Source organism: Phascolarctos cinereus, unplaced genomic scaffold (assembly GCF_003287225.1).
Source record: "Phascolarctos cinereus isolate Bilbo 61053 unplaced genomic scaffold, phaCin_HiC Scaffold_9;HRSCAF=440, whole genome shotgun sequence".
NCBI classification, from domain to species: domain Eukaryota; kingdom Metazoa; phylum Chordata; class Mammalia; order Diprotodontia; family Phascolarctidae; genus Phascolarctos; species Phascolarctos cinereus.
The window spans coordinates 179614837-179641420 of record NW_027556402.1 but is presented as its reverse complement, the minus strand read 5'-3'; the positions used below and the strand labels follow the sequence as shown (position 1 = coordinate 179641420).

Sequence of the window (26584 nt, the reverse complement as noted above, 5' to 3'; positions counted from 1 at the left end):
TTGCATTTCCTAGTTAATAGTGATTTGGAACATTTTTTTCATGTTACTATTAATAGCTTTGATTTCTTCTGAAAACTTCTTGTTCACATCCTTTGACTATTTATCAACTGGGGAATGGCTCTTATTTTTATAAATTTGACTCAGTTCTTTAATATTTGAGAAATGAGGCCTTTATCAGAGAAACTTGCTGTAAACTTCCCCCCCCCCCAATTTCATGTTTTCCTTCTAGTTTTGGTTGTACTAGTTTTGTTTGTGGAAAACTTTTTAATTTAATGTAATCAAAAGTATCCATTTTGCTCCCTGTAATACTCTCTGTCTCTTGTTTGGTCATAAACTCTCTTATCTATAGATCTGACAGGTACATTTTTCCATGCTTCTCTAACTTAGTTGTATCATCCTTTATGTATAAATTATTTATCCATTTTGATCATATCTTGGTGTATTGTATGAGATATTGATCTGTCCCTAGTTTTTGCCTAACTGCTTTCTTGTTTTCCTGGCAATTCTTTGTCAAATGTTGAGCTTTTACCCCATCTTTGGGATTATCAAACACTAGATTATCATGATCATTTACTACTCTGTATTATACCTCTGAACTGTATGATCTGTTCCACTGATCCACAACTCTATTTCTTAGGCAGTACAAAATTGTTTTGATGATTACTACTTTGTAATATAGTTTGAAATGTGGAACTGCTGGACTGTCTTCCTTCACGGTTTTTTTAATTGACTCACTTGATATTCTTGACCTTTTTTCTTCCAGATGAATTTTATTACTATTTTTCCTAGCTCAATAAAATAATTCTTTGGTAGTTTGGTATGGCAGTGAATGAGTAAATTAACTTAGGTAGAATTGTCATTTTTATTATAGTTGTTTAGGAAAGTGTTTTGTAATTGCATAAATATAGTTTCTTCCTCCCCCCTCCTTTCTGTTAAACTCTCTCTCTTGCTCCCTCCCATTTTCTCTCTCTCTCATCCTCTTACTAACTCTTTCATTCTCTCCAGTTTAGAAAAATGTTTTGTAATTGTGTAAATATAGTCTCTGGGTTTGTCTTGGCAGATAGACTCCCAAGTCTTTTATATTGTCTGTTGTTACTTGAAGTGGAATTTATTGAAATGCTGATGATTTATATTGGTCTTATTTTATATCTTTTAATTTTGCTGAAAGTTGCTAATTGTTTCAGCTTTTTTTTTTAAGATTCTCTAGAGTTCTCCAAGTATACCATTATATCACCTGCAAAGAGTAATAGTTTTGTTTCTTCATTGGCTATTTTTATTCCTTCATTTTATTTTTCTTCTCTTATTGCTATAGCTAGCATTTCTAGTACAATATTGAATAATAGTGGTGATAATGGATATCCTTTCTTCACCCCTGATCTTACAAGGAATGCTTCAAGCTTATCCCTGTTATAAGTAATGTTTGCTTTTTGTTTTAGATTGATACTGTTTTTAATAGTAAGAAAGGCTCCACTTATTCCTATGTTTTCTAGTGTTTTTAATAGGAATGGTTGTTATTTTTTGTCAGAGGCTATTTAGGCATCTATTGATATAATCATATGATTTTTGCTCTTATTAATATGGTCACTTATGTTGATGGTTTTCCTAATATTGAACCAGCCCTGCATTCCTGGTATAAATCCCACCTGTTCATAATGTATGATCTTTGTGATGCATTGCTACAATCTCATTGCTAGTATTTAATTTAAAATTTTTGCATTGATATTCAGTGAGAAAATTGGTCTATAGTTTTCTTTCTCTGTATTTGCTTTCTTTGGTTTAAGTTATCAGCACTACATTTGTGTTGTAAAAGAAATTTGATAAGACTCCTTTACTTATTTTTTTTGGAAATAGTTTAATATTGGAATTAATTGTTAAATGTTTGGTAAAATTCACTAGCAAATCCATTTGGTCCTGAGGATTTTTTCTTAGACAACGATGATTTTTCTATTTCTTTTTCTAAGATAAGGTTATTTAAGTATTTTATTTTCTCTTCTGTTAATCTGGGCAGTTTATATTTTTTGTAAATATTTACCTATTTCACGTAGATTGTCATTTTTTACTGGTACATAATTGAGCAAAATCACTCCTAATAATTGCTTTAATTGCATCTTCATTGGTGGGATACTCACCCTTTTCATTTTTGATACTAGTAATTTTTTTTTTATCAAATTAACCAATGGTTTATTTTATTGTTTTTTTCCACAGTATTAACACCTAGGTTTATTTATTAATTCAGTGGGTTTTTTCACTTTCAGTTTTATTAATCATTTGATTTTCAGGATTTCTGTTTTGGTGTTTAATTGTTGATTTTTAATTTGTTCTTATTACAGTTTTCTTACTTGTATGCCAAATTAATTCATTGATCTACTCTTTCTCTCTTTTACTGATATGCAGACTAAGAGATATAAAATTTCTCCTAAGTATTGTTTTGACTGTGTCCCACAAATTTTGGAATGTTGTCTCATTGTTGTCATTCTCTGTAATGAAATTATTGATTGTTTCTATGGTTTACTCTGACCCACTCATTCTTTAGGATTAGATTATTTAGTTTCCAGTCAACTTTTAATCTATGCTTCCATGGTCCTTTATTAAATGTAATTTTTATTGCATTATGGTTTGAAAAGGGTGCATTTAATATTTTGCTTTTCTGCATTTAGTTGTGAGGTTTCAATGCCTTACTACACGGTCAGTTTTTATGAAGGGGCCATGTACAGCTGAGAAACTCCTTTCTATTCCCTTTCAGTTTTCTGCAGAGTTCTGTCATATCTAACTTTTCTAATATTTTGTTCGTCTCCTTGACTTCTTACTTATTTACTTTATCTAGGTCTGATACAGAAGGTTGAGGTTTCTCACCAGTATAGTTTTTCTGTCTTTTCCTCCTTTAACTTTTCGTTTGAGAATTTGAATGTTATTTGAATACTATTTGGTACATATGTGTTTAGCATTGATATTATTTCATTTTTTATGGTTCATTTTAGCAAGATGTAGTTTTCCTGCTAACCCTTTTAATTAGATCTATTTTTGCTTTTGCTTTGTCTGAGATCATGATTGCTACCCCTGCCTTTTTTTTATGTCAGCTGAAGTATAATTATTTACTATAATAGTAAATATAATAATTTATCCCTGTATATGTCTCTCTGTTTCAAGTGTGTTTCTTGTAGACAACATATTGTTGGATTCTAGTTTCTAATCCATTCTACTATCCACTTCCATTTTATGGGTACAGTTATGATTACTAACTGCATTTCCCTCTGCGCTGTTTTCTTCTGTTTATCCTCTCACTTTTATCCTGTTTCTCCTCTAAAGTCTGGGTTTTTATTACTTTATTTTTAGTTTCTAACAATCACTTCTATATGCTTTTGAGTTTTAAATTTTTCTTCCCCTCCCTCCCCAAGACAGTGTGCAATCTGATATAGGCTCTACATATACATTCTTATTTAACAGATTTTCACATTAGTTATGTTGTAAGGAAGAATTAGAACCAATAGGAGAAACTGCAAGAAAGAGGAAACAAAACAAAACAGAAGGAAAAAAAAGAACAAATAGCATGCTTCGATCTGCATTCAAACTTTATAGTTTTTTTTTCTGGATGTGAATAGCATTTTCCATCATGAGACTTTTGGAGATGCCTTAGATCCTTGCATTGCTGAGAAGGGCTAAGTCTATCAAAGTTAGTCATCACACACCATGGCTGTTACTGTGTACAATGATCTCCTGGTTCTGCTCACTTCATTCAGCATCAGTCCATACAAATCTTTCCAGGTTTTTCTGAAGTCTGCCTGCTCATCATTTCTTATAGCACAGTAGTATTCCATTACATTCATATACTACAACTTGTTCAACCATTCCCCAATTGATGGGCATCCCCTCAATTTCCAATTCTTTGCCACCACAGAACGAGCTGCTATAAATATTTTTGTACATGTGGGTCCTTTTCCCATTTTTGTGATTTCTTTGGGATATAGCCCTAGAAGAGCTATTACTGGGTCAAAGTCTGCTTTTCTTTCGACCACTGCCTTTTATCTTTTAATATCCTACCTTTTATCCCCTTCCCCTCCTAATTCCCTGTTGGGTAAGATAGATTTCTATTTCCGGTTGAGTGTCTACATATATTTTCCCTCTTTGAATCAATTTGGGTGTGAGTGAGGTTCAAGTATTTAACAACACCTCCCCGGGGGGGGGGGTGTGGAGTCAAGATAGTCAAGAAAAGGCAGAGACTTGCTGAAGCTATCCCTTAAGCTCCTTTACAAAACTTTAAATAATTTTGGAGCAGCAGAACCCACAAAAGGACAGAGTGAAACAATTTTCCAGCTCAATACAATTTAGAATTTCTACAGGAAAGGTCTGGTGCAGAAAAGTGAGAGTGGAGTCTGGGCACAGGTATATGGTGTGAGATGTTGGTCTATACCTAGTTTCTGCCATTTTCTGCAATTTTCCCAGCAGTTTTTTTCAGATAGCTTGAAGCTTACTCTCATCAGAATTAGCTCAAAGAGAGAATAACATACATACTCAGTTGGATATAGAAATCTACCTTCCCTGTAGGGAAATAAGAAGTTGAGGTGTATAGAAGAGAGAGGAGGTAGTTGTCAGAAGTAAAACACTTGTGAGGAGGGACAGGGTGAAAGGAGGGATAAACAGGGGTAAATAAGATGGAGGGAAATAACAAAATTAGTTATCATAACTGTAAATGTGAATAGGATATACTCACCCATAAAACAGAAGTAGATAGCATAGTGGATCAAAACCCAGAATTCTGTGATATGCTGTTTACAAGAAATGCATTTAAAGCACAAAGACAAACACAGAATAAAGGTAAGGGGCTGGAGCAGAATCTCTTATGCTTCAGCTGAAGTTAAAAAAAAAAAAAGCAGGGGTAGCAATCATGATCTCCGAGAAAGCAAAAGCAAAAAACTAGATCTAATTAAAAGAGATAAGGAAGGAAACTATATCTTGCTAAATAGACAATGAGGTAATAACAATACTAAACATATGCACCAAATAGTATGACATCTAAATTTTTAAAGAAGCTAAATAAGTTACAGGAGGAAATTGACAGTAAAAACTATGCTAGTGGGAGACCTCAATTTTTTCCTCTCAGAACTAGGTAAATTTAACCAAAAAGGAAGCAAGAAAAGAAGTTAAAGAGGTGAAGAGAATTTTAGAAAAGTTAGATATGATAGGCCTCTGGAGAAAACTGAATGGGAATAGAAAGGAATATACCTTTTTTCACTGATACATGGTACCTACACAAAAATTGACCATGTATTTGGTCATAAATACCTAACAACCAAATGCAGAAAAGCTGAAATATTAAACGTGTCTTTTTCAGGTCATAATGCAGTAAAAATTGCATTCAATACAGTGTTGTGGAAAGATCAAAAATTGTTTCAACTACTTTAAAAAATATATTAGAAAAGTGATTATTAATGGGGCAAAATAGATTTTGAAATCTAGTTTTTCAGTTTCTAAAGTGCTGCTGTCACTAATTAGATTATTTTGAAAATGTTCATCGCAAATTCACTGGTGGTCAGCATAGAATTTAGCACTTCACTTTGAGCTCTATGGCTAGAGCTTTATAACCTTATGTACATAATGAAACATTTTCTCCCACTTATTCTGAATATTTTTACTTTATTTGATTTCAGAATGATCCTGAAACATTACAGAAATGTCTAATTTTATGCTATGAACTTCTGAAACAGATCTCTATTTCTACGGGCATAAGTGCAACCATGAATGTTATTATTGACTCTTTGGTAAGTTAGCAATGGCTTCTAAGCTTTATTTTACTGTTCTCCCTTCTTCCTCGCCCCTTTTTAAACAGTATATTATTTAGTATTGAAAAATTTTTTTGTGTGTGTAAAATATGTCCTTCACAAAATGTTAGCTATGAAAACCAGTGATTTGGGGGAGGCAAGTGTCTTTTAAGTTAGAAATAAATGTGAAATATATTTACCCTTGCATGGAGATAAAGATGTTAAAACAGATCAGGGATGACAATGCAAAAGAACTTTGTTATATTACAGATTAGAATATATTAACTGGTTTAATCTTAGGTCCCATTCAAAGGGGATTTTATTTATGAAATGATCACACCTATAACACAAGGGTTCTTAACCTTTCTTGTGTCATGGCCCTTTTTGGCAATCTGGTGAAGCCTATAGACTGCTAAGAATAATAATGCATAAAAGAAAATATTATTTATGAAGGAGCCAATTTAGGTCAATTTGATTATTGTTTTACTGTCTCAATGAGTTTATATGGAATTATAATCTTGTACATGTTTTCAAGTGATTATTATATGTTGAAGATTCATTATATTCATCTCAGTTGTTTTAATTTCTGATGCTTTGTTTTAGATTCTTCCTGGAATAACAAGTATTCATCCTGTAGTGAGAAATATGGCTGTTTTATGCTTAGGTTGCTGTGGTCTGCAGAATCAAGATTTTGCCAGTAAACATTTTGCACTGTTATTGCAGGTAAGATTTAATTTTTGACAAAATTTCATTTATGCTTTTTTGGGATGAAATGTATATCTGTCATAATCATACTAAGTAGATATTTTTTAGTTTGGTTTCTGTTCATGTGGAACTCTTGCCTTTTTTTCTCTGTGGGTAGTTTCAGGACTTTCATTAGAATGAGGAAATCTGTGCTTCCTTTAGGGTTAAAAACCAGACCCACTGTCTTTCTCAGATTGTGGTAGCCAAACCTGATTTCACAAATCTGCACCTACATTTGTTAGATGATTATTGTTTCACTTTGATGACTATTTCAATTATCTAGAACAGTTGCTAGCCAGTAGGAATGAGGGAAGTTAAAGAACTATTGAAGTTGCACTGTTTTTAGAATTTAGAGTTAGATATATTATCACAGTTTTATGCATTAGGATATGGTTGATCTTTTTTAGTTCTTGCCTTCAGAAAGTTACATAGAATGTATGTTCTTAAAGATCTACACAAATCAGAGTTATGTACAGTGAGCTGTGGTGTCCTATTTTGTTTTTTGTTATTATATAAATGCTTTTTCTTAGTTTTTGATTGTCAGTGGCCCTTAAAGGTAGCTTTAATTTTTCTGTTAGTACTTCTTGTGTTAGATAGTCATCTATAGTCATTGTGATAGATAGTCATCCATAATAATTCAGTAATCCACTGGATCCACGATGTCATTGATGTGGGTTTTCCTGACATTTCTCATCCTGTGCATTTCTTGATCTTATAAATTCCATAAATCTTCCACAGAGGTTCTACCCAACACACTTAAGTCCTGCCTCTCTATTAATGTCCTGTGGGTAGTAATATAGTACTTGGCTGTTGTCTTCTTATCTCTTGCTTAGACTTACCTCTTTTTTTTTTAAATCATACTATGTGAAGAGCACCACAAGAAATTTTAAGTGTTTGTCCTGGAAGAGGAGACATAGGTGGATGTGGAATGTTTGCTATCTTTAAATATTTGGAGGGCTGTCATATAGAAGAGGGATTAGACTTTTTCTGCTTGGCCTCAGAGGGCCAAGCCCTCAAGTAGTGGGTAGAAGTTATAGAGACTGATTTAGATTTGTTGTAATAAAAATTTCCCAGTATTAAGAAGTTGAATGGATTGTTTTAAGAGATAGCAGGTTTTCTTCACTTGAGTCTCTCAAGCTGGGTAATTACTTGTTCAGGATGTTGTAGAGAGTATTATGGTGAGGTTCTCATAGATAGTACATAAGAAGTCTCTTTTTTCTCTGATTCTGTCCTGGTTACCAGATGTCTCTACCTCTGTGTCCTCCCAACTCCTCAAACTCAGCATGTTCAAAAGGGAATTTGGCATCTTTTCACCCGAGTTTACCTTTCTTCTAGCTTCTTGAAATATATTAATCACGTTGCTATCCTAGCGATCATCTAGACTCCAGTTCTTGATATCAAGACTTTTAATTCTTCCTCATCCTTCAGCACCCTACACTCATTTGCCAAGAGCTGTTGCTTCTACCTCCAGAATATCTTTTGTCTTTTATTTCTCTGCTCCAGCTACTTGCATCCTGGATCATATATGATTATCACTTTTACCTGTTATAGTTTCCTGACTACTATCTCTCCCCTCTTCAATCTATCCTTTACACAGCTGCCACAGTTGTTTTATAATTAAATTATCTTTAATGCTTAGGGCTGACCATGTTAATTCCCTATTCAAAAACTTTCAATACATATTATTTAATGCAAACTCCTTAGCTTGGCATATTTAAAGACTGTTATTTGGTTCCACCTTACACTTTTCAGCCTTATTTCACATTCCTTCTCTTCTTGTACTCTGTAGTCTAGCCAAACTGAAGTTCTGGCTATGCCCTGATATTGTTCTGCTATTTCTTAACTCCATTTTTTAGTACAGTCCATTTCCTTTTCTTGGAATGTCTGCTTATCTCGGCCTGTCAAAGCCTTCTGTTTCTTCAAAGCCTCTTAGATGCCACCTGCTCTGTGAAGCCGTCCCTGATTCTTCCCCTTTCTCTGTGCCTCTCCACACCACCAAAGTCATCTCTCTTTCAAATTTTCCTAGAGCACATTATTTTCATCTAGTCTTTGCCCCAATTGCACACTCTATTGTATAATAATTACTTGTATGCTTATGTGCTCCATCAGTCTTAGCCCTAACTCAGCCAACCCTCCTACCAGATTTCTCCTTACTCTGGGTTCTGTATATAGATGAAACTGCAGCTGTGATTTTAAAAAAAACAAACATCACCTAGCGTATTTCATGCACGCAATTGTTTAATCAGTGTTTGTTTGAATTGAATTTTCAGGAAGCGTCCATTCTCTATTTTGAGATACCTCAATAGACTTCTTTTGTTAAAGTGTGTATTAAAACATCATCAGTGTTGTCTGACAGAAGTACATTCCTCTTCCTTTGCTTTGACTTAGGTTTTGCAAATTGATGATGTCACAATAAAAATAAGTGCTCTCAAGGCAGTTTTTGACCAGCTATTGTTGTTCGGGACTGAGCCATTTAAATCCAAAACAGTCAAGGACCTTGAGAGTAGAGAAGCAGAGATAACTGACGGCGGTGATGCTGACCATGAGCTAAAAATAAAAGCTGTGGAAGAAGAGACTGCAACTGCTAAGAACATCCTGAAGCTTCTGGCTGGCTTTTTAGACAGCGAGGTAAGGAACAGTTGTCAGCCTGTTATGAAACATCCTTAGAATGTATTGTTGTTTTTGTTTACATTATACGTGGACTGTCTGAAAATCTATCATATACATTTCCTGCATTGTAGAGTGTCTTTTAAACCAAATATTGATATTTACTTCTAATATTTTTGTGCTCTTATTTTCAGAGGAATGAATGCTACTTAGGGATTTCTTTATTTTCTTTTCTCTTGCTTTTCATATGTAACGTGACAATTTTGGGATACGTCCAGTGTTTCTTCCATATTCTCAGGTGTTTAAATTGCTTTGGAAACATTTCTGATCACCTTATTCTTCCTAAATTGTTTTGGGCGTGTGTGCCTTGGTCTCGTCTCCCCCAAAAGGATTGTAAGCTCTTGACAGACGGCAATTATATCAGATGGTCTTATATCTCCCTCAAATCTAGTAAAGAGTTGAACACATTGCAAGCACTTAAGAAGTACTTATTGATTGAATGGCTTATTCAGATTAATGACTTAATACTAATAAGTACAGGAGGTGAAACATTTTGTTTTTCTTCTTTTCTTCCAAGAGAAATTTCAAGAAAATTTAGATTGATTCGGTAATATCTCTACCAAAGGATCATATTGTATGGTCATTTACTCATTTAGCAAGCATTTATTTAAAACCTCTTGTATGCAAGGTATGTTAGGCACTGGAAATTAAAAAATAAAAATGAAACTGTTCCTACCCTCGAGGTGCTTATTGACTGGACAAAAATAACATGAACAGACAGGTATATACAGAGTAAATATGTATAAACACAAAATAATTTCCACAGTTAATATAACAGTAAACATTATAGATTGAAAAAACTAGATTATCAGGAACTAAGGGGGGAAAATGGCTTTTGAATACTTCGTATTGTAAGTTCTTTGGGGATAGGGGACCCTTGTCACTTACTTTGTGTTCCTGAGTACTCAGCATAGCCTAGTGAAGACCAAGCAGCTTGGGGTCTTAGTTAACTTTAGCTAAATTTTCCAACCCTCTTGGTCTTTACCAGACTATAGATCTGATTAGTGAAGACTGTTTGATCTTGCCCAAAGGATGTTATAAGAAAAAAACACGGTATAGTAGAAAATGTATAATAGGAAGGCCTGATTCAAGTGTCATCCCTGACACTTACCAGCCGAGACTTGGGACAAGTCATTCTGCAATATTCAGCAACTGAACTTGACCATCATTCAGATTTCCTTCAGCTCTGTTTTAAGGACTTATTCCTCAAGCTTTACCTTCTACATGAAGCCTTTCCCTAAATTAACTTGTATTTATCTTGTGTATGTTATGCATATTCTTCTGTAAGTCCGTGTCTGTCTCAAGAATGTAAGATTTTTGGGGTAGAGACTGTTTGATTTTTTTTATTTTGAATCCCCCATCATGTAGCACAGTACCTAGCACATGGTGCCACTTCATAAATGTTTTTTGATTTGGTTGATTGACAAGGAGGATTATCAGGACAAGCTGACGACTCATTCATAGGATCATAGATTTAGAGTTTGAAGGTAACACCAGTCACCTAGTCCAGCCCCTTCATTTTCAGATGAGGAAAGGAAGGTCCAAAGAAGTTGCCTAAGGTCACAGAATAAGTAAGTAGCATAGTCAGTAACCACTGTCCTCTTTATCCACATCTAGCACTCTTTGTACTATATACCACATGCTGCCTAGACCCCCTGTCTGTCAAACCTTTCTAGAAGACCCTTTAGTTTAGTGGTTTTATTTCCTGTATGCTAAGACTAAGAAGAAAACTCAGCTCTTCCAATGAAAAAGCAGCTTCATGACTTCATATACATATGTATGTATACACACACATAAATTTTTACAATTTATACACCCATAAATATTATGTTCGGAAACAATTTCTTCATTTTAAAAATAGGAATAATGATGTTCTTCATAGTGGTATGAAGGAAACACTTTGTAAACTCTGACTCTGGAACTCCCATTTTATACACAGTTGATCCAAGGTTACATTATGAAATGGGCAAACCTTATCTTCTGTGCCCTCTTTTTATACTCCACTTCCCATAGCATGTTCTTTTAAAGAGCTAGGTAGATAGGTGGATATTGTGCATTATCTTCAGACAATAACTATTTAAAATATCAGGGATGGCTCCTTGTCTATTTTTGAAGTAAGAAATAATTGTGCAGATATCCTTCCTGTCATCATCCAACTGTGTTTCAGATTTCTGAGCTCCGGACAGCTGCAGCAGAAGGACTAGCCAAACTGATGTTTTCTGGACGGTTAGTCAGTAGCAGGCTTCTTTCTCGTCTTGTGTTGTTGTGGTACAATCCTGTGACTGAAGAGGATGTTCAGCTGCGACATTGTCTAGGGGTGTTCTTCCCTATATTTGCTTATGCAAGCAGGTATTTGAATCAAATTAATATGTTAAAATGTAATTTTAAAAATGATTTCGTTCATCAGTTGAATTGTGGGCAAGATGAGAAAAAGAAAGAGAAGAGGATATTAGAAACACTTAACTATTTCTGTCTTTACTGAATAAGTTCATTTCAGCAGAGGCTATTTTAGTCAATTTCTGTGAAATAAGTCCTCTTTACTCCCTTCATTTCCCCTATAAAATTAAATAAGGGCTCCCCAAAAAATTAACACCAAGTGGAATTTTGGGCCAGAAGAGTCTCAAAATAGCTCAATACGAATTTCAATGTTTTTCTAAATGTTAATTTTTCCTGCTTAACATTTTGCTAAAACTCATTTAAAGAAAGCTTGGTGAGACTAGTCAAACAAAGTTATCTCAAGGCATTTAAGGACAAAAAAATGGAAGGTAGAAAACAAACTAGATAAAAATATTTATAAAAAAGTATTGTATCAAATCATTTCTCCATCATGGAACCTGCACACTTGAACCCTAACATCATGGTCAAAGATGTGTTTATGAGGGAGGTAGATGCATTATTAAAGAGAACAAAGATGGGGAAAGTAGCAAGGAAAAGAGATCTTTGTTGGAGCAACAATTTGGGGGGCATCAAAGGATCAGTGTGAAGAGTATCTGAAAGGGGATGATACCAAAAATATGAGGGGGAAAAAATTGGGAGAGAATATCAGTCAAAATGTTTGAATCATCTGTATATGAATTAAGGGTATTCTTGATGAGAGTTAGGAGGAACCAAGCAGGCTTTGCCAAGCTGTTTTCAGCAGTAGAGGACATCTTTGCCATCCTGAAAGAAGTCTCCTGAAAGAAGTAGAAAATATGAGGTCCCATTTTGCTTATTGTTTGTTGATTATTAATAAGCATTTATTTTGAAAGAGCATAAAGGTGCCTTATAGGCTCTTTTAAAAACAAAGCCTCTCCTCTTCATATACCAAAATAATTAGATTCTTCATTATTTAAATAATAATAGCTAATATATAGCATTTTAAAATTGGCAGAGCAATTTACATATATGACCATATTTTGCTCTTACAACCACCTAGGAGTTAGGTGTAATTATTCCTAAAGAGGAGAAAATTGGCCCAGTTTGGAAATGGATTAGGTCAGAAACTCTTATGGTAATCAACAGTAGATCCATTAGCACCTTCTGTACTTCCTGCATGTCTAAGATAGGGAGACCTGGTCAAAAAGTTCCCCAACAAAAACCATGTTTATGGGAAGCGGGATTTAAAAAATACTTCAGTGACTGTTATTTTGTGTAAGCAGTTGCCATCAACATTAATGACAAACATGATCATAATTAGTTTTCATTTTTTTAAAAAAAATTCCTTCTACTAGCCTATTAGAAAAATATTTTTGTAAACTTTTGGGATCAATTTCTCATCTAATTTTTCTCTCTTCATTGAAGATAGTTAAATTCAGTCCACACTTATATAAGATTTATGACTAATAAGATTTAGATTTGAAAAAGGACATTGGAGATTATCTAATCAAAAAAGTCCACTTTGCCGATGAAAAAATAGTCCTAGAGAAGGTAAGAGCTTACCTGAGGTTACTCACACAGTAAATTATACAGCTGAGATTCAACTTCAGATTCCAAACTTTGTTCTCTTCATTGTACTGCACTGTTCTATTTTATGTGGTCCATAAGACCCTCCCAACTTCATCTAGCTGTCCAGTTTTATTGAGGTGTGATGGGCTCAACTAAAATGACCCTACCTAAGATGTCAGACTAATCTGCACATTACTGGAGTGAACTTTATAGGTAATATTTGTTAATGTTCATTTGATTTTCTTCTGTTCTTAAACAACTTGAATTTCATAATATTTAATAATGCCTCATAACTTTTTATAACAGGACTAATCAGGAGTGCTTTGAAGATGCTTTTTTCCCAACTCTGAAAACACTGCTTAACGCTCCTGCATCTTCTCCTTTAGCTGAAATAGATATAGCTAATGTAGCTGAACTACTTGTAGACTTGACAAGACCAAGTGGATTGAATCCTCAAGCAAGAAATTCCCAGGACTACCAGGTAAATCTATTAGCACAGAGGGAGAAAATTGATAACTGATACACGAATCAAGGTATACCTAACATAGAAATGAAAGAGACCTGCAAAAATCGAGTTTGCCTCTCAGCTACATGTGAGCTCTCTGAGAAATTGTGTTCAGATGTTTGCTAACAGCCACTTTTGTTTGTTAAATTGAGTCCTTTGAGGGGATAAAAAGTAAAGAAGGTCATAGATCTTGCCGTTCAGGAGCATATAACTAGTATCACAAAATATAGACCCTTTGAAGACTCCCCCGATGGCTGTTCTGTTTGAGGATTAGATGTGACAATAGCAAGCACCTGCACAGCAACCCTATGAGCTAGGTAATTTGTTTTTAACCATTTTACAGGTGAGAAAACCTAGGCATACAGTGGTGAAATGACTGCCCCAAGGTCACAGAGCCAAGAATTGAATTGAGAACTTCTGACGTTAGGTCCAGTGATCTTTTCACTCTACCATACTGACTCATAAATTCAGCTGAAGGGTTCCAAAGTTGGACAAAATCAGTCAATTCCTTTTATAGTTATCATGAAACATAGGAAGTCAGATGTGAAATGTCAAGTGGTTAAGGTGAAATAAAGAATTCACAAAGTTCAGTTAAGTAATCAAATATTTATTGAGTGCCTGCTGTGTATAAGGCTTTGTGCCAGGTATTATTGGGTACTAAATTTATGAGGGGAGATAATAATGACAGACTCTTAGAATTCAAAAGACCTAAAAGATTACTCTAGAAAGCTTTTACCCTGCCCCTTTACAAATGGAAGACCTGCTTCCTAAAGGACTCAGTTCAATCTTAGATAGCCCTAGTTGTTAGGAATTTTTTCATTAATTTAAACTGAAATCTGCCCTTCTTCAACTTCCACACATTGCTCCTAGTTCAATCCTAAGACCAAGCAAAGCAAGTATCCTCCCTCTTCCATAGAACAGCTTTTCAGATAGCTGAAAGTGCCAGTCAGGTCCTCCTTACATTTTCTCTTTTGCTACCTCAATATTCCTCATTCTAAAACTCATCCTTTTATGGGATGCTTTCTGATTCCTTCGCATACTTATTGCCCTCCTCTGGGCCCACCTTCACTGCTCTTCCTAGAATGGAATGGCCAAAACAGAGTACATTCTTCCAGGTATAACTAGTACAGAGTAGTAGCATGTCACTTCTCTTGTTTTGGATATTATGCTTGTGTTAGTATAGCTTATGACATCTGTACTTGAAACTGCTAATAAAAGGTGGATTAGGATTTGTGAGACACAAGTGATACTGTCAAGTCCTGTAGGAATTCAGGCAGTGAGAGATCATTGTGGCTGAGATGGTTAGTGCAAGTTTCTTGGAGGAAGGCATATAGGACTCAATCTAGTATCTGAAGGATGGTTATTCCTCAGGTAGATGGAGAGGAGAAGAGTTACATTCTAAAAGGAAATATGCAAAGGAATAGAGGCAAGAATGTGAAGGTTATTTTTTTGGAAACCCTGGCTGGTATTAATTTAGGGGCATAATGTGAGATATTGGAAAGTTAAGTGGGGTAGATTGTAGAGGGTATTGAAATGCCTACTCAAGGAATTTGGACTTGATCTTGTGGGCAAGAAAAAAATTGATGAGGAGAGTGTGATGATAAAAAATATTTTAGGGAAATTAATCTTCCTACACAGTGTAAAATAATTTGGAATCTGGAAGGCATTAGAAGAGTCCGGAAGAGATATGAAGATCTGAACTAAATAATGTAAATGACAATCACCAATGAAGGAATGGATAAAGGTATTATAAAGAAAGACTTGGTCACTAACTGTTTATAGGGGTCAGAGAAGAAAAGGAGTAAAAAAATGACTTGGAAGTTTCCAGTTTGTGGATGATAGAACACTATGGCTGTAGACAGAGTAAATCAGGATATGTTGAGTTTACAATGATAGCAGAAGGAATAAGAATAAATATTCAGCAGGCAGTTAAAGATTGGAGACCTTAGGAGAGCTGCTCAGTCAAGTCAGTCATACGCTGCATCTGATTTTCATATATACTTTCCTTTTGCTTTTATAGGCTTCCACGGTACATGATAATTTAGCCATAAAAATTTGCAATGAAATCTTAATAAGTCCATGTGCACCAGAAATTCGCATTTATGTAAAAGCCTTGAATTCTTTAGAACTCCGTAGCAGTTCTACAAAAGAACTTACTGTGTTATTGGATGAGATTCTTGAGGTGTGTAAGTAAATTAAAATGTCCCTTGTTGTAGCTATGTAAGTGTATATATGGAAAATAAAATGTTTATCTTAAGGAATTTATATGTGTTGTTAGCTCCCTTTTAACCAATAGAATTCTTTTTAAAATTAATTTATTTATTTTTAGTTTTCAACAATCACTTCCATATGCTTTTGAGTTTTAAATTTTTTCCGCCTCCCTCCTCAAGATGGCATGCAATCTGATATAGGCTCTACATATACATTCCTATTAAACATATTTTCATATTACTCATGATGTAAAGAAGAATTAGAACCAACAGGAGGAAGCACAAGAATGAAGAAACGAAACAAAACAGAAGAAAAAAGAGCAAATAGTATGCTTTGATCTGCATTCTAACTCCATAGTTCTTTCTCTGGATGTGGATAGCATTTTCCATCTTGAGACTTTTGGAGATGTCTTAGATCCTTGCATTGCTCAGAAGAGCGAAGTCTATCGAAGTTAGTCATTGCACAACGCGGCTGTTACTGTGTACAACAGATCTCCTGGTTCTGCTCACTTCAGTCAGCATCAGTCCATACGAGTCTTTCCAGGTTTTTCAGAAGTCTTCCTGCTCATCATTTCTTATAGCGCAATAGTATTCCATTACATTCATATACTACAACTTGTTCAACCATTCCCGAATTGATGGGAATCTCCTCTATTTCCAATTCATGACCATCACAGAAAGAGCTGGTATAAATATTTTTGTACAATTAGTTAATCAGTAGAATTTTTAAATGAATACTATATAAGTAGATTTTGCTTTTGAGAAACAAAATTATTTCTCTGTTAAGGAATTTGGTTAAATTTAATGTCATTTGGGAATATGGTCACATAACTTGATGTCAATCTAATGTTCTTTTTTGAAGGAAGATTAAAAAATTTCAGTTAAATTGTATTAATAATAGTCTTCTGAATTACAGGAAGTAAAAGATAGGACATGTTTGAGAGCCCTAGAGAAAATCAAGATACAGTTGAGCAAAGGAACCAGTGACCAGTTTCCAGGAGCACAGGACACTGATAGCGCTGCCATGGCCATTAATCAGAATGAGGAGGGTAATAATGAAATAAAAAACTTATTGTCATTTCTGTCGTCTAAAATATGATTTGTCTTAAGAAGTAAATGGAATATTTTTCTGATCAGCTCATGTAAGTACAGTATCTTTAAGAATGTCATAAAATCATGGAACTTTTAACATGATCTGGTCCAACTACCTCATTTTATAAAAGAAGACACTGAGCCAAATAGGACAAGTAATGACTTGCCTAAGATTATATATACCTGTAATTTATCTTCTCTATATCTTGTTTGTACATCCTTGCCTGCATCATTTCCCCTATTAGACTTTCCTGTTAGGAGATGCAAGTCCCATTATACTTTATCCTTGTCAGAACTTACCTGGAGTACTCTGTTCGGTTCTCAATGCCAAGTTTTAAGACAGACAGTGATAAGCTAGAGAACAGCCAGAGAAGGGCAACCAGGATGGTGAAAGGCCTTGAGTCCGTCTTATCTAAAGTTCATTTGAAGGAACTGGGCACTTGGAGCTTGGAGAGAAGACTTAGGGGAGTTGTCTTCAGGTATTTTGAAAGCCTGTCATACGGAGCAGAGACTGGTATTGGGTGTTTTTGTGTTTTTGTGTTTTTGCCCCAGAGGTCAATAGGAGCAATGGTTGGAAATTGTAAAGAAGCCAATTTAGACTTGATGTCAAGAAAAACTTCCTAACAATTGGAGCTGTCCCAGAGTGGAATGGGCTGCCTAGACAAATGGTTCTCTCCCTTGGGAGGTCTTCAGGCAGAAGCTGGGCATATGTTATATTGGGGATTCATTTCATATATAGGTTGGATTAGATGGTCAATGACATCACTTTCAACAATAACATTTTATTATTCTGTTTCAAAAAACTTGGCATCCTCAACTCCTACCTCTCCTTCAACCTATGGATCCAGGTAATTGCTAAGTCTTGTCGATCTCCACAACATTTCTCACATTCCTTTTCTGCTTGCTCTTTAGTGTCTTGCTTGGACCATTGTAGTAGCTTCCTGATTAGTTTCTGTGCCTCTAACTCATGCCCTACATAGCAGCCAAAGTGATTTTACTACAGCACAGATTTACTACCCTTGTCACTGCTCAGTAAACTCCAGTGGCCCACCATTACCATTCACAGAATTTGTTCTATGAAGTTTGGATTCAGTCAAAGGGCCACACTTGAAGATCTTAAGGGCCACATGTGGCCTTGAGGCTGAAAGTTCCACACCTAGCCTAACTTCACTTCTTCCTAGTTTTCCATCTGCATGCCTTTTCCCTGGCTATCTCCCATGCCTAGAATATGCTTCTTCCTTGTTTCTACCTCTTAGGATCCCTAGTTACTTCCATAGTTCAAGCATTACCTTCTACACATGGCCTTTTCCTGTCTTTCCCTTCCCCCCCCCAGATATTTCCTTCCCCTTCCCCCAAAAACATTATATTATAATTATTTTCATATAATTTTATACATGTATGACTCCCACAATTGAATGTAAGTTCCTTGAGGGCAGACTGGTTCTTTTTTTTTTTTTTGTATTCTATAGCATTTAGCATGGTATGCGACACATAGTGGAAACTTAAGAAATATTGTTTGATTTTGTAAGAGATATTGTCAAACAGCATTTAGGATAATTTGTTATCATACTGAAGAGTGCATTTTTATATGCTAGTGGATAGTCCATCAATTTTTAGATGCATCAGACAGGGTCTAGAATTCTGAAATCATAAAAAAAAACCAGTGCTTAGAATTTGAGAACTTTTCAGTATAAATTATAGTTTGTATGTCATTTCTAGTTTAACAAGGATGATACTAATACTAAGGCCAAGCAAAGCAAATACTTTAGAAGAATTTGATATATCTTTTGTATTTCTTTAACAGAAAAGAATAAAGAAATGTTTCAGACTCCTTTCATAACCAAAAGTAAAGGTGTTGAGCCACGTAAAACCACTGTATCCAAGACTAACAAAGGTACTGTACAGATTGATTGTTCTGTGTACTTTGAAATAAAACATTAGTTGTTTTCAGTTACAGACTATGACAAATATAATGTTGTTTAATATTAATCTAAAAATGTTACAAAACATTTCATTTTTCTTTAGGAATAAGAATTATTACACATCTCTGAGACAACTCCATTCCCCCCTCCCTCACTCCCATATTAATATCAGTTTTTCTTAGTCCTAAAATCATATAAGGTAAAAATGCCATTCATGTTATGCTTTGCTCTTTATCAGAAATGAGTGAAAATTATACATTGCCAAAAAGTTCATGGATGTTTCAGCATCTTACCTAATTTTTGAGAGATGTCAACAAGCAGAGTTCTTGATTTTTGATTTAAAAGACAACTCCAGTTTGTAGGTGGCAGTGAAGTAAGATGTTGCTTTATTGCACTGAAATAACTTTTCTTTCCCTCATGCATAATCTGGCTCCTTACATGCTGGTGAGTTTGTGCCATAACAAACCTCAAAAGCTTTTAAAGAATTGTGAATTCAGAACTTCACTTTTAAAGCAATGCTATGTACAGGTAGCATGTGACAATTGCACTGACCTGGAAGTATCTTTATCCTGATACTCTGGCCTACTCAGCAAAGCCTGTCCCATGTTTTCATATAGTGGCAGCTTAACTACTAACACTTTTCACTGTGATTTCCATGACTTCACATATATAATGGGGAGCATATTGCTTGCCTTCACAATGTGTGGGGGAGGGACTGGAAGAAAGGAGAGTATTTGGAACTGAAAATCAAAACAACAAAACAAACAAAACACTTTTCACAGTGAGATGGATTTGCATGTACCTGATCGCCAGGGAGAATTCTGAGTACCTCTCTTGTTCCTTCTGATCATTATTGATCCATGCTTATTAACTGTTTAGGTATATCATCTTCTGCTAGAGGTCTCATTCATTAACAGAGTAGTCTTGAGAATTGGAAGGGCCTTTATACTTTAGGGTACCTAGTCCTTCATTCCTTCTCTCTTCCTCAGACGTTGTTCTTTTTCTGTGCAGGGCACTGTGCCAGGTGCTTGCAGAGATGAGAAGTTTATGCAGGACAGGATTTGGGGGCCTGAGGATGAGACATAAACATAGCTATACTACAGATATTATTGAATGTATTCTAGAGATACCGGGTAAGGTGCTGTATGAGATCTGAGCAGGAAGGGCTTAGTAGTGGGACGAGAGAGATCCAGGAAGGGTTTATGGAGGGGGCCCCATTTGAGTTGGGTTTTGTAGAAATTGGTAGAGATTTAATAGGGAACAGCATGAACAAGCAGCAAGAGTCTGGAAAGCAAAGGACATGCTCCAAGTGAGAATTTAGCAGGAGGGAAGGACATCACATTGAGCTGGGCATGTAGGGCTCGGTGGGGCACGGGACTGGCAAGGTATGTTTTACTGTTAATGAACTATTCTTGACTTTTCTTAAAGGACGGAGGAAAGACACAGCTACTTCAAGATCTGTGAACAGAAGACATCAAAATGCTGAGACTAATTCTGAAAGGTATGTATGGAACAGGCTCTTAACTTATCTTAGTCCATCTTTCTCCAAAAGTTGTGATTCTTCCTTCACTCTCTCCACATGGGACAAATTTCATGTGGCAGGATAATTGAGAATAACTGCCAATACCCACTGGAGTTGAGATGGAGTGTGGTACAGGGAGCAGAGCTCTGGACTTGGGGTCAAGAAGACCTGGTTCAAATCCTGCCTTGGGCATTTGCTAGCTGTGTGACCACGGAAAGGTGTTGTGAGGCACAAATGAGATATTTGCAAATTGCTTTACAAACTTTGAATGCTATAAAAATATCAGTTATCATTAAATGTCCCATGTTCAAGGTCAGTTGACTTTGTTGTACCTCTTTGTCCTCCTGCCTCCCATGGGCTCTGCAATTAACAGCATTTTCTGTAAGGTTCTGTGTTGAGCTATTGTTCTCTGGTTTGGTGTTTATTGTCATATCTTCATCTAACCATATATTCCAAAATGAAACAGCCAGCAGAAACTATAAGCTCACTTTTCCCGAGTTTGGGATTTGTTTAGATTCTAACAATGATAACCACAGCTATCACTTACATAGCTCTTCAAGGTTTGCAGAGTGCTTTGTATATACATCATCTCATCTGATTCTCACAATAATTCTGAGAAGTAGCTACTACAGCTACCCCCATTTTCCAGATGAAGAAAGAGGCAGAATAACTAGAAAAGAGACTATTGGTCTCTGTGAAAAGACCACAGCTCATCATTTCAGATAAAAGTTAGGTGGAATAGTTATTCCAGCTAAATACATCTGTTTGTGCTTCCAGAAAATCATTTCCCTTTCAGTGTTCATTAAACTCAGGTGAAAAAGGCCTTCTTTAAGAACCTGATTGTTAGAATAACATAAAATATATGAGATATGAACATTTAGCTAGCATTTCTAATCCTTCTGAAAGAATGGGAATTTTTCTTTTTATTTCTTTGCAGATGTTAAACCAATCTTGGTAGTTTGAGACTTTTTGAACTGAACTTATGTCCATATCCCTTTTGACATAAAAGCAACATTGAGCTGTTTCCAACAAACATCTAAATTAGTTTTTCTATGTAGTAAATGTTGGGGAACAAGAGTAGGGACAGTGTTGGTGTTGTCTCACTAGTATTACAGAGCCTTTAGGCCTGTGGCTAAATTAATTGCATTTAATTAAGATGAGTTATAGAAAAGTGCTTTGTAGCAGCAGGAGGCTTAGAAACTTTCAATATGAATGAAACGTCTTAAAGTTTATAATTATATTGATGAATTTCATATCCTTTTCTAGTGACCAGGAAGTACCAGAACCAGTTGCAGAGATGAAGGTGAGACTACCAAGACGAGCTAAAACAGCAGCTTTGGAAAAAACAAAACTGAATCTTATACCTCTTCTTGGTGAAGAAGACAACTAAGAAATGAGATATAGTATAGTAAAGTTGAATCTAAAAAATATATATATTATCAGTGTTTTAAAATTTTTCATTTTTTTCTGTTTCAGTGGCTTTTACAGTTTTTGGCAGAAAACTGACAATTTCTTTTATACTCGTATTAATAAAAATTATTACTTGTATTTTAAACTAACCTATAAACAAATTTTCATTATTTTAATTTTTTAGTCTTCAGTTGTATACCAACTTCCTTCAGAGTCTTATTCTTTTGTTTGGCTTAACTCCTTCCTTTTCCTATACATTGTTTTATTCCTAGAAGTTATTTTGTTAAATGAAAAACTCTACTTAATGCTGTTGTCCAAGTTAATTACTGACAGTTTTCTCATTCATAAAATTCAAAGAATTTCACTGTCTATTGTCCATGTAACTTATTTTTTCAATGATTGACTCAAACCGCAAACTAGAAAAAAAGTGAAAAACTATATACCACGTACAGGTTTGGTCTTGAGGCAGGATTGCAAGTCCTATGAACTTATGTCACTTAATCTCTGTCTGCCTAGTATTTTCCTTACCAGTGAAATGCGGATAATACACATTCTGTTTTAGAGAGGTTTTGTACCTATCAAATGAGAGAATTCATGAAAAGTGTTTTGTAAATTGTAAAAAGTATCAGAGAATAAACATTAACTGTTGGGAAGATGAGGAGGCGGGAGGGCTGCAGACCTTAGAGCCTGCTTTCTTCTATTTTGATCATTAGTAGCAGCATGAAGCTACTGCACTGTGGTCCTGGAAGCCAGGCACGTGAAATTGGATGTGATCTTAGTTGTATCTCGGGACGATCTAGATTATAACTAGAAGATGCTGAGCATCAAATTAAAAGTTAAGCTATCGCATGTTGCAGTGCTGAATATGATCATAGCATCACAGCTCTGGAAATCTTTGAGATCGAGTCCATCCAAGCCCCGTGTCCTCCAGGTGCCCAATGTCACACAGCTGGGAAGTGCCAGAGACTGTATCTGAGGCAGCAGCGCCCTGTCTCCCTCCTGGCTATTTCTCTCCTTCTTCCATTTAGCCATTTGGTAAAGGAGGCATCACCTGAGGCTCAGGTGAAAGTGCTTAGCACCCGCAGAAGGAAAGATCATGGGAGGAGGGGGGCCTTGATTCCCAATCCTATTGCATTCTTCACACCCTAAATTCCAAATGTGCTACAACTGTTCTCTTGTTTATTCTAACAGAAGATTCTGTACAACGCTAAAAAGTGTCATTTTGAAAATAAAGTATGGAGGAGAAGCCAAGGTCATTTTGAAGGATAGGGAAAAGTGGGCAGAGACAATACCAAAAGGAAAAAACTCAATATACTGAAATAATAGGATGTAGTTAGTGGGGAGAGTACTGAATGTGAAGTCAAAAGATCTAGGTTTGACTCCTACCTTCACTACTTCATGTGGATTTAAGGGTAAGAAGACACTTAGCCCTCTGGCCTTCATTTTCTTCTTTGTAAAAAGAGGTATTGGATTAGATGACCATAACATTAAGGAGCTGAAGGTCCTACATATCTCTAAATCGTGAGTCAAATAGAATGCCAAAAATAAACTGTTCAGTGATAAAGACAGGTAATAAGGAATTATCATATTTTTACACATCCCATTATTGCTTTTTACTCTAACAACGCAAGCCTTTGACCCCAAGTTTAAGCTAAGATGTCTAAACTGTTCTAATAGTATCGTCATAAAAACTGATTATAGTTGGTCTTCAACAAACTGCTTTGTTGTTACTTTCAAGGTCTTGTTTCCCCATTTTTCCAAATCAGAATTAGGCTCTCCAAAGACTTTCACCAAGTGTACCCCAGATGAAGAAGAGATCCATGAATAAATTTAATAGGTGACCAATGGAGAAGTGCATCCGAAGTTGAGTGAAACAAATTTTAAGTATAGAAACTGGTATAATCAAGTCTTATGTATGTAGATATATTGTCAGAGTAGTTGTTGGTTAGAATGAGGGCGGGGAGGGTTAGTTACTATAGGAAATTAATGAGGTGGGGAGGAGGGGAATTGATAAGAGATTCTTGAAAGCTAGACTGAGAAATTAGAATTTGAGGTTATGAAATAGGAAATCCCTGTGGGTTTTTAAGCTGGGGAATAATGTGACAAAAGAATATATTTGAGAAGTCAATAGCCTATTTAATGTTCCCCATAGATAACATTCTATCTCCTATCTGCACCTAGGTCTAGATCAAGCATTTGTTAAGCACCTACTATGAGCCAGGTATTGTGGTAAGCACTGGGATACAAAAAGAAAAACAGAACTCAAGAAACTTAGATTCTATTGGGAGAAAGAGGATGTGTGTATGCAAGAATGTGCAGAATAGAGGGTAGTTTGGGGAGGGAGGACATTAGCAGCTAGGGGAGATCAGCAAAGGCTTCATGTAGAAGAGGGAGCGACAGCTGAGTCTTGAAGGAAATAAGGGCTGGGTTTCCATAAGCAGGAGGGAAGGAGGGAGTGCATTCTAGGCACTGGAGACAGTTACTGCAAAGATAAGAGGGAAGTATCCTGGGCTGAACAGTAAGAAAGGCGTTCCTCTTCACCTGTGAAGCTTCAGTGAATCAAATTCATTTATTAAGCAGTTACTCCTTGCCCAGTATTGTGCTAAGCAATGGCCACACACACACCAAATAGTCCCTGCTTTCAAGAAGTTTATAAAATGGGAGCTGAGATCACAAAACAAATCTGTGGTGTACCCAGGCAGCATGTTTGTGTGATTGACTCCTCCAGCATGCCTGTGGGGCTGAAGGCAAATAGTGAGCATTTTGTAGTCCAGAATCTCAAGAACGCGTTTGATAAAGGATGGGTAGCATTAGGACAAGGGACCAAGGTACTTACAAGGTGACGCTGAACAGGCTAACCACAGGATCAACATTTTTGGAAGGAGAAAAGGTCTCTCTACCTTTGTACAGACTGTCCTCTATGCCTAGAATTATAATAATAATAGTAACTGACATTTATATAGTGCCTACTATGTGTCAGATACTGTGCATTTGTTTCTCACAGCCTTGGGAGTAGGTGCTATTATCCCCATTTCATAGATGAGGAAACTGAGGCAAACAGGTGCCCCAAAGGTCACACAACTAGTGTCTGCTGCCATACTTGAACTTGGATCTTCCTCACTCTAGGCCCGGGTACTCTTACCCACTGTCCACCTGGCCACTCATTCTTATCCCCTGTAGTCTCACTGCCATTTCTCAGAATCCATCCCTTCCTTCAAGGGACAACGCACTTGCCACTTTTTAGTAAGCCTTTCCTAATCTCTCTTGCTGTTAGTGGTGTGTCCTCAAATTAGCATGCATCTACTTACCTACTTATATGCTGCATCAGCTTAAGCTCCTGGAGGGCAGGGGCTGAATATTTTGTCTTTAGTTCTTCAGCATCTAGCATGATGCTTTACACACAATAGGTCAGTTCTGATGCTTGTTGGCATGTTTTGGATGGATAGGGTCTGGTATCAGATTGGCTATGGAGATAAGCTGAACATGAACGATGTAGGTTGTGAGGTCACGGTACTAAGAGAGTAGTGCCATTCACAATGAGAAAACTGAAAATGATGGCCAAGCTAGGGATTATGGGACTTTCAAGAGATGTGCAGCTTCCATCTCTAGAGAAACAGGAGAGAAACAATCGAAGTGACAAGGTGGCTGATTCTCCGGAGTAAAAAATGATGCTAAAGCAGACGAAAATGATTCATCTTTCAAGCAGGTAGAAAACTGAATATAGAAAGGGAATCTGCTACATATAAATTACTGACTACAATTTGACTGGTTTTGTAATTCATGCTTCAGAATAAAACTACTTTGGGCTTCACGGCAAATATGAGAAATTGACTTAAAAAGCAACATAAAACAATATTAAATCCTTACAAATAAAGTGACTAAAATGTTTATATTTGGGAATGCTTCTGTGAAAATTTTTCTTCATGTAACTGATATACAAGTAAGAATATATATGGCATGTAAATTGGTTTCCTCAGTTTTGTTATTTTTTCTCACACTTTTAAGAATTTTAACTATTTGGTTTTTCTATGAGAAAATAAGATGGCAGCTGACAACCATCTAGTCCCTTATGTGAAAAAAAACTTTCAATCCTATTATTCCCTCACTGGTGGCATCAGGAAGGCCTGGGTTCACATCCTCCCTCTTACAGTTACTGATTGTTTAACCATGGGCAAATGGATCATTTGCTCTTTCTGGTGAAGGGGCCTGGGCAATGCTTGAAGGTTCTAAGTTGTAGGCATATTGAACTCCACTTGGGCAAAAAGGAATTCTCACCCCAGTGAGATCATCCGTCCTCAGTGCAAAGAAGTATTTTTCCACTGGAACCGTAACTGAACTGAATATTTTCTGAAATTGATCTTCACCTGGATCCTAAAATTGGATACACTAAATTGGAGTCCCTTTCCCTGGTAATATCTAACATTTAAAGCAAACATAAGAAGTCACCCAGATTGCTTTCCTTACTCCCTCCTTCACCCCCCTTCACCCTCCTCAACATTAACATAAATTTATTTCTTTTATTCCCAGAACAGAAAACGTGACAGAGAAAATTTCCAACATATTGAACTTTTGTTTCTACTAAAAACTGTGCATCAAGGACCAAAACTATGTACACTTTATTTTCGATGGGTTATATTTGTTTAATGTGATGTTTCCAAGGAGAAAAAAGTACCATAAAGACATCACTGGAGGAGCTGTATTCTAGAAACCAAAGAGGCATTTGCCATGAACCACTAGATTACTACCATACAGTCACTACAGAAACCAGAAACACTGGGGTGTCTGAATGGGTGTGAAGCTAAAAGACAGATGATTGCATGAAAGATGCAAAA

General features: G+C 36.0%; 1 protein-coding gene across 2 annotated transcripts in view; it reads left to right on the top strand.

Moving 5' to 3' along the window:
• The window catches only part of NCAPG (non-SMC condensin I complex subunit G), a 51135-nt gene extending 29019 nt beyond the window's left edge, over window positions 1–22116 (top strand). Inside the window, exons 12-21 of one of the 2 annotated variants that reach the window (XM_020992683.2) lie at window positions 5646–5756; window positions 6360–6479; window positions 8889–9128; window positions 11335–11516; window positions 13398–13572; window positions 15617–15778; window positions 16723–16855; window positions 18703–18792; window positions 20249–20321; window positions 21609–22116. In XM_020992683.2, the coding sequence (XP_020848342.1) occupies window positions 5646–5756; window positions 6360–6479; window positions 8889–9128; window positions 11335–11516; window positions 13398–13572; window positions 15617–15778; window positions 16723–16855; window positions 18703–18792; window positions 20249–20321; window positions 21609–21732 (1410 nt within the window). In that variant the 3' untranslated portion in view covers window positions 21733–22116. The other variant, XM_078148999.1, reaches the window with a different exon arrangement.
• The last annotated feature ends 4468 nt before the right edge of the window (window positions 22117–26584 follow it).